The sequence below is a fragment of the Erythrolamprus reginae genome, chromosome 1 (assembly GCF_031021105.1).
Source record: "Erythrolamprus reginae isolate rEryReg1 chromosome 1, rEryReg1.hap1, whole genome shotgun sequence".
Lineage (NCBI taxonomy): Eukaryota > Metazoa > Chordata > Lepidosauria > Squamata > Dipsadidae > Erythrolamprus > Erythrolamprus reginae.
The window spans coordinates 142,383,185-142,398,069 of record NC_091950.1 but is presented as its reverse complement, the minus strand read 5'-3'; the positions used below and the strand labels follow the sequence as shown (position 1 = coordinate 142,398,069).

General features: G+C 42.4%; 1 protein-coding gene across 13 annotated transcripts in view; it reads left to right on the top strand.

Moving 5' to 3' along the window:
- CTNND1 (catenin delta 1) overlaps positions 1-14,885 on the top strand; it is a 100,441-nt gene that overhangs the window by 46,958 nt on the left and 38,598 nt on the right. For all 13 annotated transcript variants that reach the window (XM_070727203.1, XM_070727195.1, XM_070727222.1 and 10 more), the window contains one exon: positions 43-569. In XM_070727203.1, coding sequence (XP_070583304.1) covers positions 43-569 — 527 coding nt within the window. The remainder of the gene's footprint in view (positions 1-42; positions 570-14,885) is intronic.

The window sequence follows — 14,885 nt, the reverse complement described above, 5'->3', positions numbered from 1 at the left end:
TTGTGAAATGACAAATTGATGCTCATTCTTATTATTCTGTAGGTGAAAAAAGTTGTGAAGACCATGACCACACGTACAGTGCAGCAAGTGGGCCCCGATGGCCTACCTATTGATGGCTCTCCAGTTACCAACAACTACATCCAGACCATGGATAGGAATTTCAGGAAGAACACCAATGGCGGCCCCGGGGCCTACATGACCCAGCCAGGCACGGCTACCCTTCCACGAAACTATCACTACTCCGATAGTTATGGGCGGCCCTACGAAGAGAGCTACCACGGCAGCGAACACAGCTACGGTAGCTTATCCCGAGTCACCCGGATTGATGAGCGCTACCGACCCTCTGTGGATGGCTACAGGGCCCCCAGCAGGCAGGATGTCTATGGTCCCCAGCCGCAGGTGCGGGTAGGGGGAAGCAACATGGACCTGAACCGCTTCCACGCTGAGCCTTACGGGCTAGAGGATGACCAACGCAGCATGGCGTATGATGACCTGGATTATGGGGCGGTGCCGGAATATGGGACAGCGAGGCGGACCGGGACACCTTCTGATCCCCGCCAGAGACTCAGGTGAGAGGATATTTTTAGTATATTTGAGCCAGACGCTTTGATGTTTCCCCCATGTTGTAGAGAAGGATCTAACTATCTTTGAAAAATTGATTGTGGTACTGTGTAACAGTGACATTTCTAAAGCAACCAGGACAGTTCTGGGATAAATTTAGTGTGTGGTACCATAGATAGACGGCGGTTAACTCGAGACTATTTGCGTATCAAAAATTCTCCAGGGGAATAAATATGCTTGCTCCTTCTCCTGTAAGTTTGCATGCAGGGAAGGATTACATCACAACTATGCTGAGCTGGTAATTTTTTTCAGTGACACAGATCAGCCTCATTCCCGCTAATGGGATAAATCCTAGTCCAGGCGAGCGGCATGAAATTGCAGATGGGGAAAATAGGACCCCAATGATAGAAAAGGTTCGAGTAACAAAAAGAAGGCAAACCTCCAAGCTCTAAGCTTGTATTTTAAGGAGCTGTCTAGTCTGCTTCCTAATAATGCCTGTGTCACGTGCTGCTCCATAAGAGATCCCTGCCTTCTAAATACCTATTTGCAACGGTAAACAGCACAGCTCAATCTTTTACTATTTTAGTGAGTACAAGACTATTTTTAAACATACAGTGGTACCTCAAGATACGAACCCCTCGTCTTACGAACAACTCGTGATACGAACCCGGGGTTCAGAAAAATTTTGCCTCTTCTTACGAACTTTTTTCGAGTTACGAACCGGCGTTTGGAGACTGCTGGGAAGCCGCGCGGCTGTTTTAAAAGGTGACAGCTGGGCGGCGGGGCTTCCCAGAAGCCTCCCGAACGCCGGTTCGTAACTCGAACAAAGTTCGTAAGAAGAGGCAAAATTTTGCTGAACCCCGGGTTCAGGGTTCGGGGGGATGCTGGCAAGCCCCCGAGGCCGGCTGCGACCTTTTAAAACACCCGCACCGCTTCGCAGCTGTCTCCTGAAGCCGAACGCTAAAGCTGAACTTCCACGTTCGGCTTCGGGAGACAGCCGCGAAGCGGCGCGGGTGTTTTAAAAGGTCGCAGCCGGCCTGGGGGGCTTGACAGCACCCCTCCGAACCCGGGTTCGGGGTTCGGGAGGGTGCTGGTAAGCCCCCCAGGCCGGCTGCGACCTTTTAAAACACCCGCGCCGCTTCGCAGCTGTCTCCTGAAGCCGAACGCTAAAGCCGAACTTCCGCGTTCGGCTTCAGGAGACAGCTGGGAAGCGGCGCGGCTGTTTTAAAAGGTCGCAGCTGGCCTGGCGGGCTTGCCAGCACCCCCCCGAACCCCGGGTTCGGAGGGGTGCTGGCAAGCCCCCCAGGCCGGCTGTCACCTTTTAAAACAGCCGCGCGGCTTCCCAGCAGTCGCCGAAAGCCGTTTTTTTGCGGGGGGGTTTTTGGTTGCACGGATTAATTGACTTTACATTGTTTCCTATGGGAAACAATGTTTCGTCTTACGAATCTTTCGTCTTACGAACCTCCTCCTTGCACCAATTAAGTTCGTATCATGAGGTATTACTGTACAGGGAATATTTTTCTTTTTCCCCTTTCCCTTTTCTCCTGTCTGGAAATGTTTGATACTTCCCAGTGAATGAATGAATGAATGAATGAATGAATGAATGAATGAATGAATGAATGAATGAATGAATGAATGAATAAAGTTTTATTCTCGGACAGTGAGTTCTCAAATGTTTGGATTTTGGGACCCTTCTACATTCTTAAAAATTACTGAAGATCTTTGGTTTGAAATTGACACATTTTAAAACTTGATTTTGCAGACCCCCCCACCCCCTATGAAAGGGTCTCAGAGATACTGAGCTGAGGTAGCGCAGCAGGTAGAGTGCAGGCCACTGAAGCTGACTGTAGATCTGCAGGTCAGCGGTTCAAATCTCACCACCATCTCAAGGTTGACTCAGCCTTCCATCCTTCCGAGGTGGGCAAAATGAGGACCCGGATTGTGGGGGCAATATGCTGGCTCTGTTAAAAAAAAGGGCTATTGCTAACATGTTGTAAGCCGCCCTGAGTCTAAGAAGGGCGGCATAAAAAATCAAATAATAAAATAAATAAATACCCTCTCTCCCGGAGAACTTCTGCTCTGGAGAATATGAGAGCTGGAGTTCCTACATTTGAGGACAAATAGAGTCAGAAGCTTTCATTTAATGGGCCTCTTTTGCTACTGATTTTTAAAAATTAAGCACGGGTGTCATGTGACATATCGGGGACCCCCCCCCCTTGCTAAACCGGGTGTGGACATGGCCAGCACTTGATGCATCTAGCCTGTGGGCTGTGAGTTTGACAGCTCCGATCTAGGAGTTCAGTGGATCTACCCTTGATTAGACCTCAAAGACCATTTTTGAAAGACCACTAAGCCCGCTCCCCAGAAGAAGCCCTCGATCTGCTATTTGACAAGCTTGTCCCACATGCACAGTGAGAGGGGAGAGCTAGCTGTCCCATTTCACCACTTCCAACATTGCATTTAAAACAAGCTTGCCACTCGGCTGATCGTAGCCTTGTTTGAGGGTGGATTTAATAAACTGCATCCTCCAGGAAGCGGTGGATGCAACGGGAAATCCCATCTCTTCCAAAGCCGCCTCCTCTTGTATGTAGCCCATCAGACACCCCGTCTGTTCTGGCAGATGGTGGGTGAAACAACAGAGAACTCCAGTTTTCCAAAACAACATGCTCCTGGAAGACAGTGCCCAGGAATCCGACTTGGCGATGGGCATTCCCAAGCCAGCCTGAAGGGAAGAGCAAAATGTATGAAATTAACCTGGATTAAAATGGCTGGAGTTTGCTGTCAGTTTAAAGGGGAAAAAAATACCATTTTAACAGCAAAACAGCTGAGGATGAGTTTAGGTGCTTCACATATGTATTGGAAACAAAATTACTCATGGGGTTATGGCAGAAAACCTTGTCAGGACATGTTTATCCTGTGCTTAGATGACAGTGAGGACATAGTCTAGGGTCAGACTAAATAGTTCTGTTTTATTACCATGTTGACAGTTTCTTTTGACTTCAACTTTGTTTTTCTAACTTGTCAAGCTGACAAAATTAAGAGGTGTTCTTTTTAAAAAAAATCACTTCTGCGGTTGATAGTTTCAGCTTTGAGAAAAATTTTAAAATTTTATTGTGAGCGCAACTAGAAAGTGTAATTAGTTTCTGACTAAGCTGTACTTTTATGTTTTATAAATTTACCGAACATGAGTTGTATTAAATTGTTTTGTTTTTAAAATAGAAAAATGAATTTAGGTCAGATCAGATTTCTGTTTTCTAACAAAAATAAGAACTTTAAAAATTTTCATCTTTATCACTGATACAAGATTTTAATGCCATGGACGAGAAAATACCTTTTATCCAGGGAATAATGTAACATGTGCTTATACATTCCACCAGATGCATCTAGGCAAATAAAGCTGAAAATATCAGACTACAATGAACAAGGTTGAGTTATGCTTGAAATGCTTTTTAAAGCTTTTAAAGGCTGGATTTTTCTTTTCTTTTGCTGGATTGTGGCTAAATCTTGGATTCAAGGCCTCTATTTTAGACCTTGGCTCTGCACTTACCCAAGACTCTCCCTGCCTCCTTCCCTCCTCTGAGTAAATACTAGTTTAAACTTTGTGGAGGAGTTGTAAAAATTACAAGCAGGAAGTATTTCATGGTTATACAAATAATATCGCAGTACATCTAGTACAGTGCTGGGTTGTAAATTAATTTGCCTAACGGTTTACACTTGCGGGAGGTTTCTGCACATGCACAGAAGCGCCCTGGGCAGGTGGACGAAGCCTCCTGCCGCCAGCACTACCAGTTCTAAGAACCAGTCCGAACCAGGAGCAACCCACCACTGATCTAGTAGCGATAACATATGACTACTATTCTTTTTGATAAAGTCTTCTGTGCTACAGGTGGGTTATAGCAAGAGAAGGGTATTTATATGAGGATTTGGCAATGAGTTGCTGCTTACACCAGTGTGGGCTTGCTAAGTGAAGATAGATGTGATTAGTTCATGGGAGGGGTTTATTTTGGTTTTTTCCCCTCTTTCTTTTCTAAGGTATGGAATGATCCTGATATCTTGTTCAGTGTGAGAAATCTGTTTATCCTCTGGGCTATAATTGCTTAACTTAGATTCTTAACTGGTCTGGTAGCTGCTGCAGGATCCTGGGAATATGAATTTCCATTACAAAAAAAGAAAGAAAGAAAGAACTAAACACCATCCTAACTTGCTAGCTTGATCCACTGCAGAGGCCTAAATTGTTCCACCTAAACATTCCAAAAAAAGAGGATGTGGTTGTGGTTTCTACTGAAATGGGGCAATGCAATAAGTAATTATGGAGTACGGCTTCCATTTCTCCTGTGTATTCAAATTGCCCTCCCTTCTCTAAGGCAAGTTTATGTCCCTTGCCTGCCTGCCTTGCCTTTCACAAGTAGGGTCTCAATTTTCATAATCTGATTAGTCTGCCCACTCCTTCCATGTTACAGTCTTCAGCTACAGTAAACTGCATAAATTTAAGGCATGCAAAGGTCTTCTGTAATACATCTGTTTGACTTGCAGCCATTTGAAAGGAAGCATTCCACCTCCTAAGGTATTGCATTTACTTTGCTTGCTTAAGTTGAAGTCTGTAGATGAAATTGCCTTGTTGTTTGCTTGCCATTTTACCCATTAGTCTCCATGCCTATAATTGCCTGATGTAATATTCAAAAAAATCAGTAAAGCGTCGGGAGTAATTTCCCCCTAATCCGAGCATGCTGTTTTAAGGCGCCTGGAGAGTATCTAGTTTAGGAAGATTCTTGAGCCAATAACAAAATCAGACTTTTAAAAGGCAAATTAGAGATTGAAAACCTGCAAACCCTTTCAAATTATTGCTTAACTCAGTGTTAGAATCTTTTTATAGCAAAACCCAGATGCAAGAGGGAAGATTGGTGGTTTAGGATTACATGAGATTGTCCAATGGATGTAACAAGCGACCACAGACTGTAACGGTAGCACCAATGCAAGACTTTGGAGTAGATGTTCAGAGATCCAATAAGGAGAAGGATTCCTCCAAGATAGCAAAGAGAATCTTAATTCCTCCCCCCCCCCTCAAAGTAGAAAAACAGAAGTTTCTGAGTGTTTAAATTTTCCTGTGTTGTTGAGAATTTTTCTTTCTTTGTTCTCAAAGTGAGGAGGCCCAATAGTCTTCTCGGTTAAAATGGCAACGAAGATGTGGTTGGTAAATCCACAGTAGCTGAATTTAAACATGCCTGGGATAAACATATATCCATCCTAAGATAAAATACAGGAAATAGTATAAGGGCAGACTAGATGGACCATGAGGTCTTTTTCTGCCGTCAATCTTCTATGTTTCTATGTTCTAAGACCTCTGGAAAGTCAAGAGTACAAATTGAAGGATCAGAGAAAGGTGAAAAAGGTTATCCTCTCCTTTCCTCTCATTCTTATAAACCTGGTCTGAATTTGGAGTTTCCTTCCATTGACTTTTTAAAAAATACACTCAGGTGGTTAATAGACACATAGAAGTCTGACGGCAGAAAAAGACCTTGTGGTCCATCTAGTCCAGTGTTTCCCAACCTTGGCAACTTGAAGATATTTGGACTTCAACTCCCAGAATTCCCCAGCCAGTGAATGCTGGCTGGGGAATTCTGGGAGTTGAAGTCCAAATATCTTCAAGTTGCCAAGGTTGGGAAACACTGATCTAGTCTGCCCTTATACTATTTTCTGTATTTTATCTTAGGATGGATATATGTTTATCCCAGGCATGTTTAAATTCAGTTACTGTGGATTTACCAACCACTTCTGCTGGAAGTTTGTTCCAAGCATCTACTACTCTTTCAGTAAAATAATATTTTCTCACGTTGCTTTTGATCTTTCCCCCAACTAACTTCAGATTGTGTCCCCTTGTTCTTGTGTTCACTTTCCTATTAAAAACACTTCCCTCCTGGACCTTATTTAACCCTTTGACATATGTAAATGTTTCGATCATGTCCCCCCTTTCCCTTCTGTCCTCCAGACCAGTGATTTTCAACCTTTTTTGAGCTGCGGCACATTTTTTACATTTACAAAACCATGGGGCACATTGAGGGGATGAGGCTAAAAAAAGTTTGGACGAAAAAATTATCTCACTCTCTTCCTCCCTTTCGCTCTATTTCTCTTTCTCCCACTTTCTCTCCCTTCCTTTTTCTCTCTCTCTCTCCATCCCTCTTTCTTTCTCTCTTCCTTCTTTCCTCTTTTTTGCTCTCTCTCTCTCCCTCCCTACCTCCCTCTATGTCTTTCTTTCTCCCACCTTCCCTCCCTCTCTTTCTCTCTCTCTCTTACTTTCTTTCTCTCTCTTTCTCTCTCCCTTGCTTTCTTTCTCTCTTGTTCTCTTTCTCTTGCTTTCTCTCTCTTGCTTTCTTTCTCTTTCTTTCTTTCTCTCGTTTTCTTTCTCTTTCTTTCTTTCTCTCTCTCTTGTTTTCTTTCTCTCTCTGAGTTTCGCGGCACACCTGACCATGTCTCGCGGCACACTAGTGTGCCACGGCACACTGGTTGAAAAACACTGCTCCAGACTATACAGATTGAGTTCATGAAGTCTTTCCTGATACGTTTTTTGCTTAAGACCTTCCACCATTCTTGTAGCCCGTTCTTTGGACCCGTTCAATAATCTTAATTACCGTATAGATATCCCAAATCCCATCACCATTTTAGCCCTGGTTTTTTTTCCCTGCAGAGAAACTTCATGCTTTTCTTTTCTTTAACTGAAGGTTGGCATCAGTCATTAAAGCTGTTGCCAAAGAACATACGCAGCTGTGAAGCAATTACAGTAGCAAAGGCTGACCTGAATTTCCCAATCACTATCTTGGCAAAGGGAATAACACTCGCTACACTCAGCAAGTACACTCCACAAGGAATCTGGAATCTCTCTCTCTCTATTCAATTGAGTAGATAAGGCATCCCAAAATAACCAGCTCCTGGAGACCTTGCAGTAGTTGGTTTCTGACAAAGTCCAGGAGAAGGATTATTGCTGTTATCATCCTATGCTTTCTTGATACTGACAAAATAAAGATGAGCCACTTCCACTGGTTGACAGCTGAAATGTTGTCTGGGGGCCTGTCACTCCCATGCGTTTTCAAGCCTGAAAATCATAGAGGACAGAAGGAAAAGGGGGGACATGATCGAAACATTTAAATATGTTAAAGGGTTAAATAAGGTCCAGGAGGGAAGTGTTTTTAATAGGAAAGTGAACACAAGAACAAGGGGACACAGTCTGAAGTTAGTTGGGGGAAAGATCAAAAGCAACATGAGAAAATATTATTTGACTGAAAGAGTAGTAGATCCTTGGAACAAACTTCCAGCAGACGTGGTAGATAAATCCACAGTAACTGAATTTAAACATGCCTGGGATAAACATATATCCATCCTAAGATAAAAAACAGAAAATAGTATAAGGGAAGACTAGATGGACCATGAGGTCTTTTTCTGCCGTCAGACTTCTATGTTTCTATGTTTCTATAGTTGTGAACAGTGTTCCCTCTAATTTTTTTTTTGGGGGGGGGGGGCGGAAAAGTATAGTGTCTGAGCGGCAGTCCCTTCGGGACTGGGCGGCACAGAAATAATAAATAAATAAACAAACAAACAAAAAACCCACCCTGTTTTGCCTCAGAGAATTTCAAAATAAATACTGTACTGTGTGTCTATAACAATGAGCTCATAATAGGGCAACTCTATCAATATCCAAATGCCACTTAAATAGTTGAGCTAGTTTCAAACTAGATTTTGATTTTCTTTCTCTCTTCCTTACTCCCATTCTTTTTCTTTCTCTTTTCCTTCCTCTCTTTTTTCTATCTGTTTCTCTCTCTTCCTCTCTCTCTCCTTCCCTCTCACTCTTTCCCTCTCGGCTTCTGGGCAGGTTTGGAAAACTCTGAGTTGATGATGATTTTTAAGTGAGCGATTGCTCACTGCTCAGCTTAGAGGGAACTATGGTTGTGAAAGTAACCTTTTAAATAACTAGTACAACCTCAACTCCATACTGAGAACACTCATCCATAATAATTCCTTTTGTGATTCATGGTGGCCTTGATATCTTGAAAATATAGTGTGATGATATTTGGTACCCTCCCCAACACTTGAATGGATGTAATTGGCATAAGATCCTTGCCTAACAAAAGTTCTAAGATGATGACAAAATAATCCTAACCGTTTGAATTGGCATCTCCTTTCCCTTGTGCCATGGCATCAGGGTGATCAAACTGGTGGCCCACGGGACGGATGCGTCATGTGCTGGCCACGCCCACACCCCGTTTAGTGAAGGGGGAAGTCCCGGTATGTCATGTGACAAGAGGAGTTTGACACCCCTGAGCTAGGTGAATCTATATCGACACACCTCATGCCCAAGTTGAATCGCAAGTAGCCCTGTTGGATTTCTCTAGCTTAAATACCGACGTGCTAGCTGGAATGGATTTGGGGAGGAGACTTCTCTGAGATGTGGAGGTGGATATTATTAGACATCTTAGCTACTGGCACAGTGTGTGTGACAGGCAATTACTGTGAGAGGTGGCTTGGAGTTCACTGGCCGATTTTGATGGACTATCTATCAAGTGCCTCTCCCTTTCCATCTAAATTTAGAAAAGTTGTACATTGAAATAGGTGGGTTGAGACCCTATTGTTGTTTTGAGGAAAATAGGAGACAGGAGGTATGTGTGCTGCCTTACGTTGACTAAATTAAAAAAGAAGTAGGATTAAGTAATAACTGGCAAATTAAATCTTTAATGCATTGCTTATGTTTAGTAGAAAAAGGACCAGGGCTTATTAATCTGTCTTGGGTAGCATTACGGTCCCCTTGAAGCCCAACCTGCAGTTTAAATACCGTATGTATGAGATGCACCTGAGTGTAAGATACACTTTAGTTTTTGGGGAGAAAAATAGGGGGGGAATCTGCCTACCAGGTATTCATTTGGCTAGCATCCTTAGTCTGTTCAGCTTTAGCACATTATTTTATCCCCTGGGTAGGGCTGAAAAAGCCTTTTTCAGAGGGAGTAGGAATGAAAACAAGCCTGCAAAGACTTAGGGCAGGAAAGGAAGTAGGAATGAAAAAGAATGCTGCAACCCAGGAAGATCATTAGCACCGTGTTAGGGCTGAAAAAGCCTTTTTCAGAGGGAGTAGGAATGAAAGCAAGCCTGCAAAGACTTAGGGCTGGAAAAACTGCTTTGGAGGGAGTAGCAATAAAAAGAATGCTGCAAGCCAGGAAGATCGTTAGCACAGTAATGAGGGCTGAAAAAGCTTTTTTCAGAGTGAGTAGGAATGAAGACAACCCTGCAAAGACTTAGGACTGGAAAAAACCTTCTTTGGATGAAGTAGGAAGCCGGGAAAATCATTAACACCTAGTTAGGCTGGGGGGAAAAGCTTCAAAAAAGCTACATTCGGAATATAGGACACACCCAAATTTTCAGCCTTTTATAGGGAGGAAAAAGGTGGGTCTTATACTCTGAAAAATACGGTATATCCTAGTTTAGATTTTGCTACTGGTTTAATTGTATGGCCGGGAGAAGTGCTTTTGCACTTCAGCTGGTGCATAATCTGCACTTTTTCTTGGAGATGTTGTGTGAGTAGTATAACCCAAAATCTTCAGCTGCGTCTTGCTTGGACAATTGTAAGCTGCTTTGCTTGAGTCTTTCACTAGAGAGTGTTCAGATCTTCTGTGGGCTGAGAATTCTCCAACTAAACTGCCGAAGAATTATAGGAAGCATGTGATTCCTATCCAATAATTTTAATAGATGATTATTACCAGTTCTATGGGAGCCAGTGTCTCAAATGGCTGCTCTCCCATGCAAATTAGCTTAGATTTTATTGAAAGGCGTTTTCAGTTTCAAACTTTCCTTTCTCCTTTCCCCTGACATTTTGATAGTGCTTCAAAAGTATGGAATACAGTGGTTCTCAATCTGGGGGTCAGGACCCCTTTGGGGGGGTGTCAAATGACCCTTTTACAGGAGTTGCCTAAGACCATGGGAAAAGGAAATTTCCCATGGGGTTAGGAACTAAAGCTTCTATTCTGGCACCTTGGAATATATTTTTACAATCTGACCAATCATGCAATTACAGTGGGGGTGTCTCTCTGACCTTCCTGCCAATCAGCTTAAAGCTCTGTTGGGAGAATTGATGCTAGACTTATGATTGGGGGTCACCACAACATGAGCAACTATATTAAGGGGTTGTGGCATTAGAAAGGTTGAGAACCACAGCCTTAAATAGAAGAAGGTGCTCTTTTGGCTTCTTTTCTGAGGACCTTTTTATAAACAAGCAGAAATACGTGTGCTTAGATTAGGGTTCAGTTCTGTCTCATTTCATTATAGGTGCTTGAACTTGCTGTTTTTTCCAGACTTTCCCTTTGGAGGACTTCTTTTCCAGTCTGCTTTTTATTCTTCACGCTGCCTTGAGTACTCATTTGTTGGAAGTGAACTCAATCTGTATAGTCTGGAGGACAGAAGGAAAAGGGGGGACATGATCGAAACATTTAAATATGTTAAAGAGTTAAATAAGGTCCAGGAGGGAAGTGTTTTTAATAGGAAAGTGAACACAAGAACAAGGGGACACAATCTGAAGTTAGTTGGGGGAAAGATCAAAAGCAACGTGAGAAAATATTATTTTACTGAAAGAGTAGTAGATCCTTGGAACAAACTTGCAGCAGACGTGGTTGATAAATCCACAGTAACTGAATTTAAACATGCCTGGGATAAACATATATCCATCCTAAGATAGAATACAGAAAATAGTTTAAGGGCAGACTAGATGGACCATGAGGTCTTTTTCTGCCGTCAGATTTCTATATTTCTATGTAAGGCGGGATATAATTCCAACATATTTAAAAATGCCTCGAAACTCTGGGTAGGAATGAACTCTCTGTTGAACTGATCCTAACGATGCTGCCCCTTTTGGTTTGACCAGAGTCAATGATTAAACAACCTGCAAGTCTTTTATTATAACAGAAAAAATGTCATTGGTTACCTGTGACGTTTGGTATAAAAATTGCTCCAATGGAATCTACCTATGTGGATTTTGACCTCAAGCCACCGGTTGTGAAACCACTGTGCTGTGTACAGACTGATAAAGATCGCAAAGATCTTTGGAATCTGAGTGTTTCTTGCAGCTGGCTCTTTCTCTCCGGCTTCTCCCTTATTATTATCCAGACTGGAGCTTTGTAGGTCTGTGTGCAATTTTGTATGCATTCCTTCCCCCCTTCTGACTTTATGGAATCGTCTACTATTACCTTAGTTCATTTGTTCTGAGCAAAAAACCTGTAAAGATTTAGTAGTTCACAGTTCTATTTCTACTAGTTTTTTCTCATCATTCCTATCACCTGTCTCCTCCCACTTAGGACTGTATGACTGTAACTTGTTGCTTGCATCCTAAGACTTTTATTAATATTGATTGTTTCTTCATTGCTTATTTGGCTCCTATGACAATCATTGTGTTGTACCACATGATTCTTGACAAATCTACAGTGATCCCTTGTTTTTCGCGGGGGATGCGTTCCAAGACCACCTGTGAAAAATGAATTTCCGTGAAGTAGAGGAAATATATATTTTAATATATTTAATGAATATTTGGACTTTTAAAACCCACCCTTTGCATTAAACGGTCATTTTATAATGTTTCTCAGCTGGAACTACATGTGATATCCTACCAGTTTCTTTAATAGAGTACAGTAGTACTGTAGAAGAAATTTTTAATGGATTTAAAATTTTTTTAATGGATTTAAGCCACCTTTGAAAACCCATGAAGTAGCGAATCCACAAAAGATGAACCCTGAAGTAGCAAGGGATTACTTTATATTTTCTTTAATGTACACTGAGAGCATATGCACCAAGACAATTCATTGTGTGTTCAATCACACTTGGCCAATAAAGAATTCTCTTCCATATGCATATATAATGTCCTCTAGTTTTAATTTTTCATGAATGTTGGAGATGCACTTTCGAGAATTCTGCCAGAATTCTTAAGAATACACACACATGCACACAAAACATTGGGAGTTAATGTACTTGGACAATAAGTTCACCGGAGAGGTTTAATTTCCTCTGGCTCCCCACATTGTTCACATCTCCACAAGGGCAAGATTGCGTTGAAACTATTTTCCCAGAACAGCTGCCAGGTCTGCTTTAGACTAGGCTTAAAAACAACCCCCCCTACCCCCCCCCCCCCCAATTCTTCATCTCGCATTTGTTGCAGGGAGCGGGAATACTATATGCTTACGTTCTGTGATCAAGAGATTAGGAGAAGCAAAGAACTGTGTATTTTTTCTGTGTGGGTGCAGGGCTTCAAAAATAACCCAGAACTATGTGGGTATCTTGTACGGACAAGTTTGAAAGATGGAAAATAATTGTTAACCGTCATTGTCTGTCTCTCAAGGCACCTGGGAAATTTGCAGTCCTGGTTCAAAGGTCTTTAAATTCCCTTCCTTCAGGGACTACATTTCATGCTAACTTGTCTGAGGAAGATATCGGAGAATGTTCTCTCTTTCGTCCAGCTGTGACTGACAGGCTCTTAGATTCTGCTATTGCCCCAAATACACCATGTATACTGTTCTGTCAGGCTCTCTGGTAGACTCCTCCCAAAAATTCACAGGTACAAATTTCAGACACACACACGTTTGAAAATTCAAAACAATGTTCTTTATAATGAAAGTTCACATAAACTAAGCCATCTTTTGGTATAACAAAGAGCACTCGTCTCCAAACAAACTGGTAATTTGTACAGTTCTGTGATACTTATCTTGCAGCTGTGAGGTAATTCACAGTCCTTCTTCTTTCACAAAGTGAAACACACTTTGCCCTGGTTTAGTTTCAAAGCGGGGAAAAATCAGCACACTAAAGGTCAAAGTCAGGAAAGCAGTCACGAAACACAATGATCAGATAATCCTCCACAATGGCCAAACCCACAGGCTGCTATTTATAGCAGCCTCACTAATTACCACAGCCCCACCCAACCATAGGTGGCCTCATTTTCTTTGATAATAATCTCTCAGTTGTTGTTGCCTATGCATCACTCTCCGCATGTGTGGCTGTATCATTAACTCTTGTTCCGAATCCAAGGAGGAGCTAGATAATTGATCTCCTTCTGAGCTGTCTGCCACACTCTCCTCCTCCCTGTCACTCATGTCTTCTTGGTCAGAGGAGTCTTCATCAGCAGATTTCACCGGGGGCAAAGCAGGCCTGCAGCATGTGGATGTCTCCCCCACATCCACAGTCCTTGGGGCAGGAGCAGGGCCAGAGCTAACCACAACATATACGGGGCACAAAGCTCTTCTACTGTGGTGAGCCTGAGAGCAACTAATGCTTTCTTGAAAATCCTTTGTTGTCACAGATGTTGATAAGAGAACATTTCAGGAGCATAATTGAAAGTTACCATTCTGAAGCAACATTTTAGAACCCCTCCCAGAGCCTTTTTTACGCTTCAGAGTCAGCTGGCTTGAACTAGGCAGGCCAGTGGTTTGACTTAGCATGAGGCAGTTCCTTGTGCTGTCAAGAAAAATTAGCGGGGTAGAACAAAGTTATTTATTTTCTTTAGCTTATCTTATGACAAAGTACTTTATCTTGGACATTTTTCAACCAAAGATCAAGAGGCAAACTGATTCCAGACAATTTATTGTTGAGTTGCCTTGGCTTACTCAGGTTTTACAAAAAAAACCTTCACATGACATCACCCTGCTGGAATCCTCTTGTGTTTCCCCTAAATATAGTGGGATGTCTTACCAAAGAAAGAGTAACTTTTCTGAAAATTGCTGAAGAAAACTTGCAGTGTAATAAGCCATTGGCGTAGGCCAGTGTTTCCCAACCTTGGCATCTTGAAGAGATCTGGACTTCAACTCCCAGAATTCCCCAGCCAGCGAATGCTGGCTGGGGAATTCTGGGAGTTGAAGTCCAGATCTCTTCAAGTTGCCAAGGTTGGGAAACACTGGTGTAGACAGCTTTGGTATTACAGTACTTCTGTGTTTTTAAGACGTATGGCTTTGGCATAGGCAGTTATGTATTGTGGTTTATCACACGTTTGTGGTAGGCTATCATTTTATAAAGGGGACGGAGTGGCTAAAGCGCTGAGCTTGTTGATCAGAAAGGTCACCAGTTCAGCAGTTCGAATCCCGTAATAGGGTGAGCTCCCGGTACTCATCCCAGCTTCTGCCAACCTAGCAGTTTGAAAGCACATAAAAATGCAAGTAGAAAAATAGAGATGACTTTAATGGAAAATTAACAGCACTCCATGGGCCTTTCGGCATTGAGTCATGTCGGCCACATGACCATAGAGATGTATTTGGACAGTATTTCTTCAACTTAGAAATAGAGATGATTACTGCCCCTAGAGACGGAAACAAGTAGCA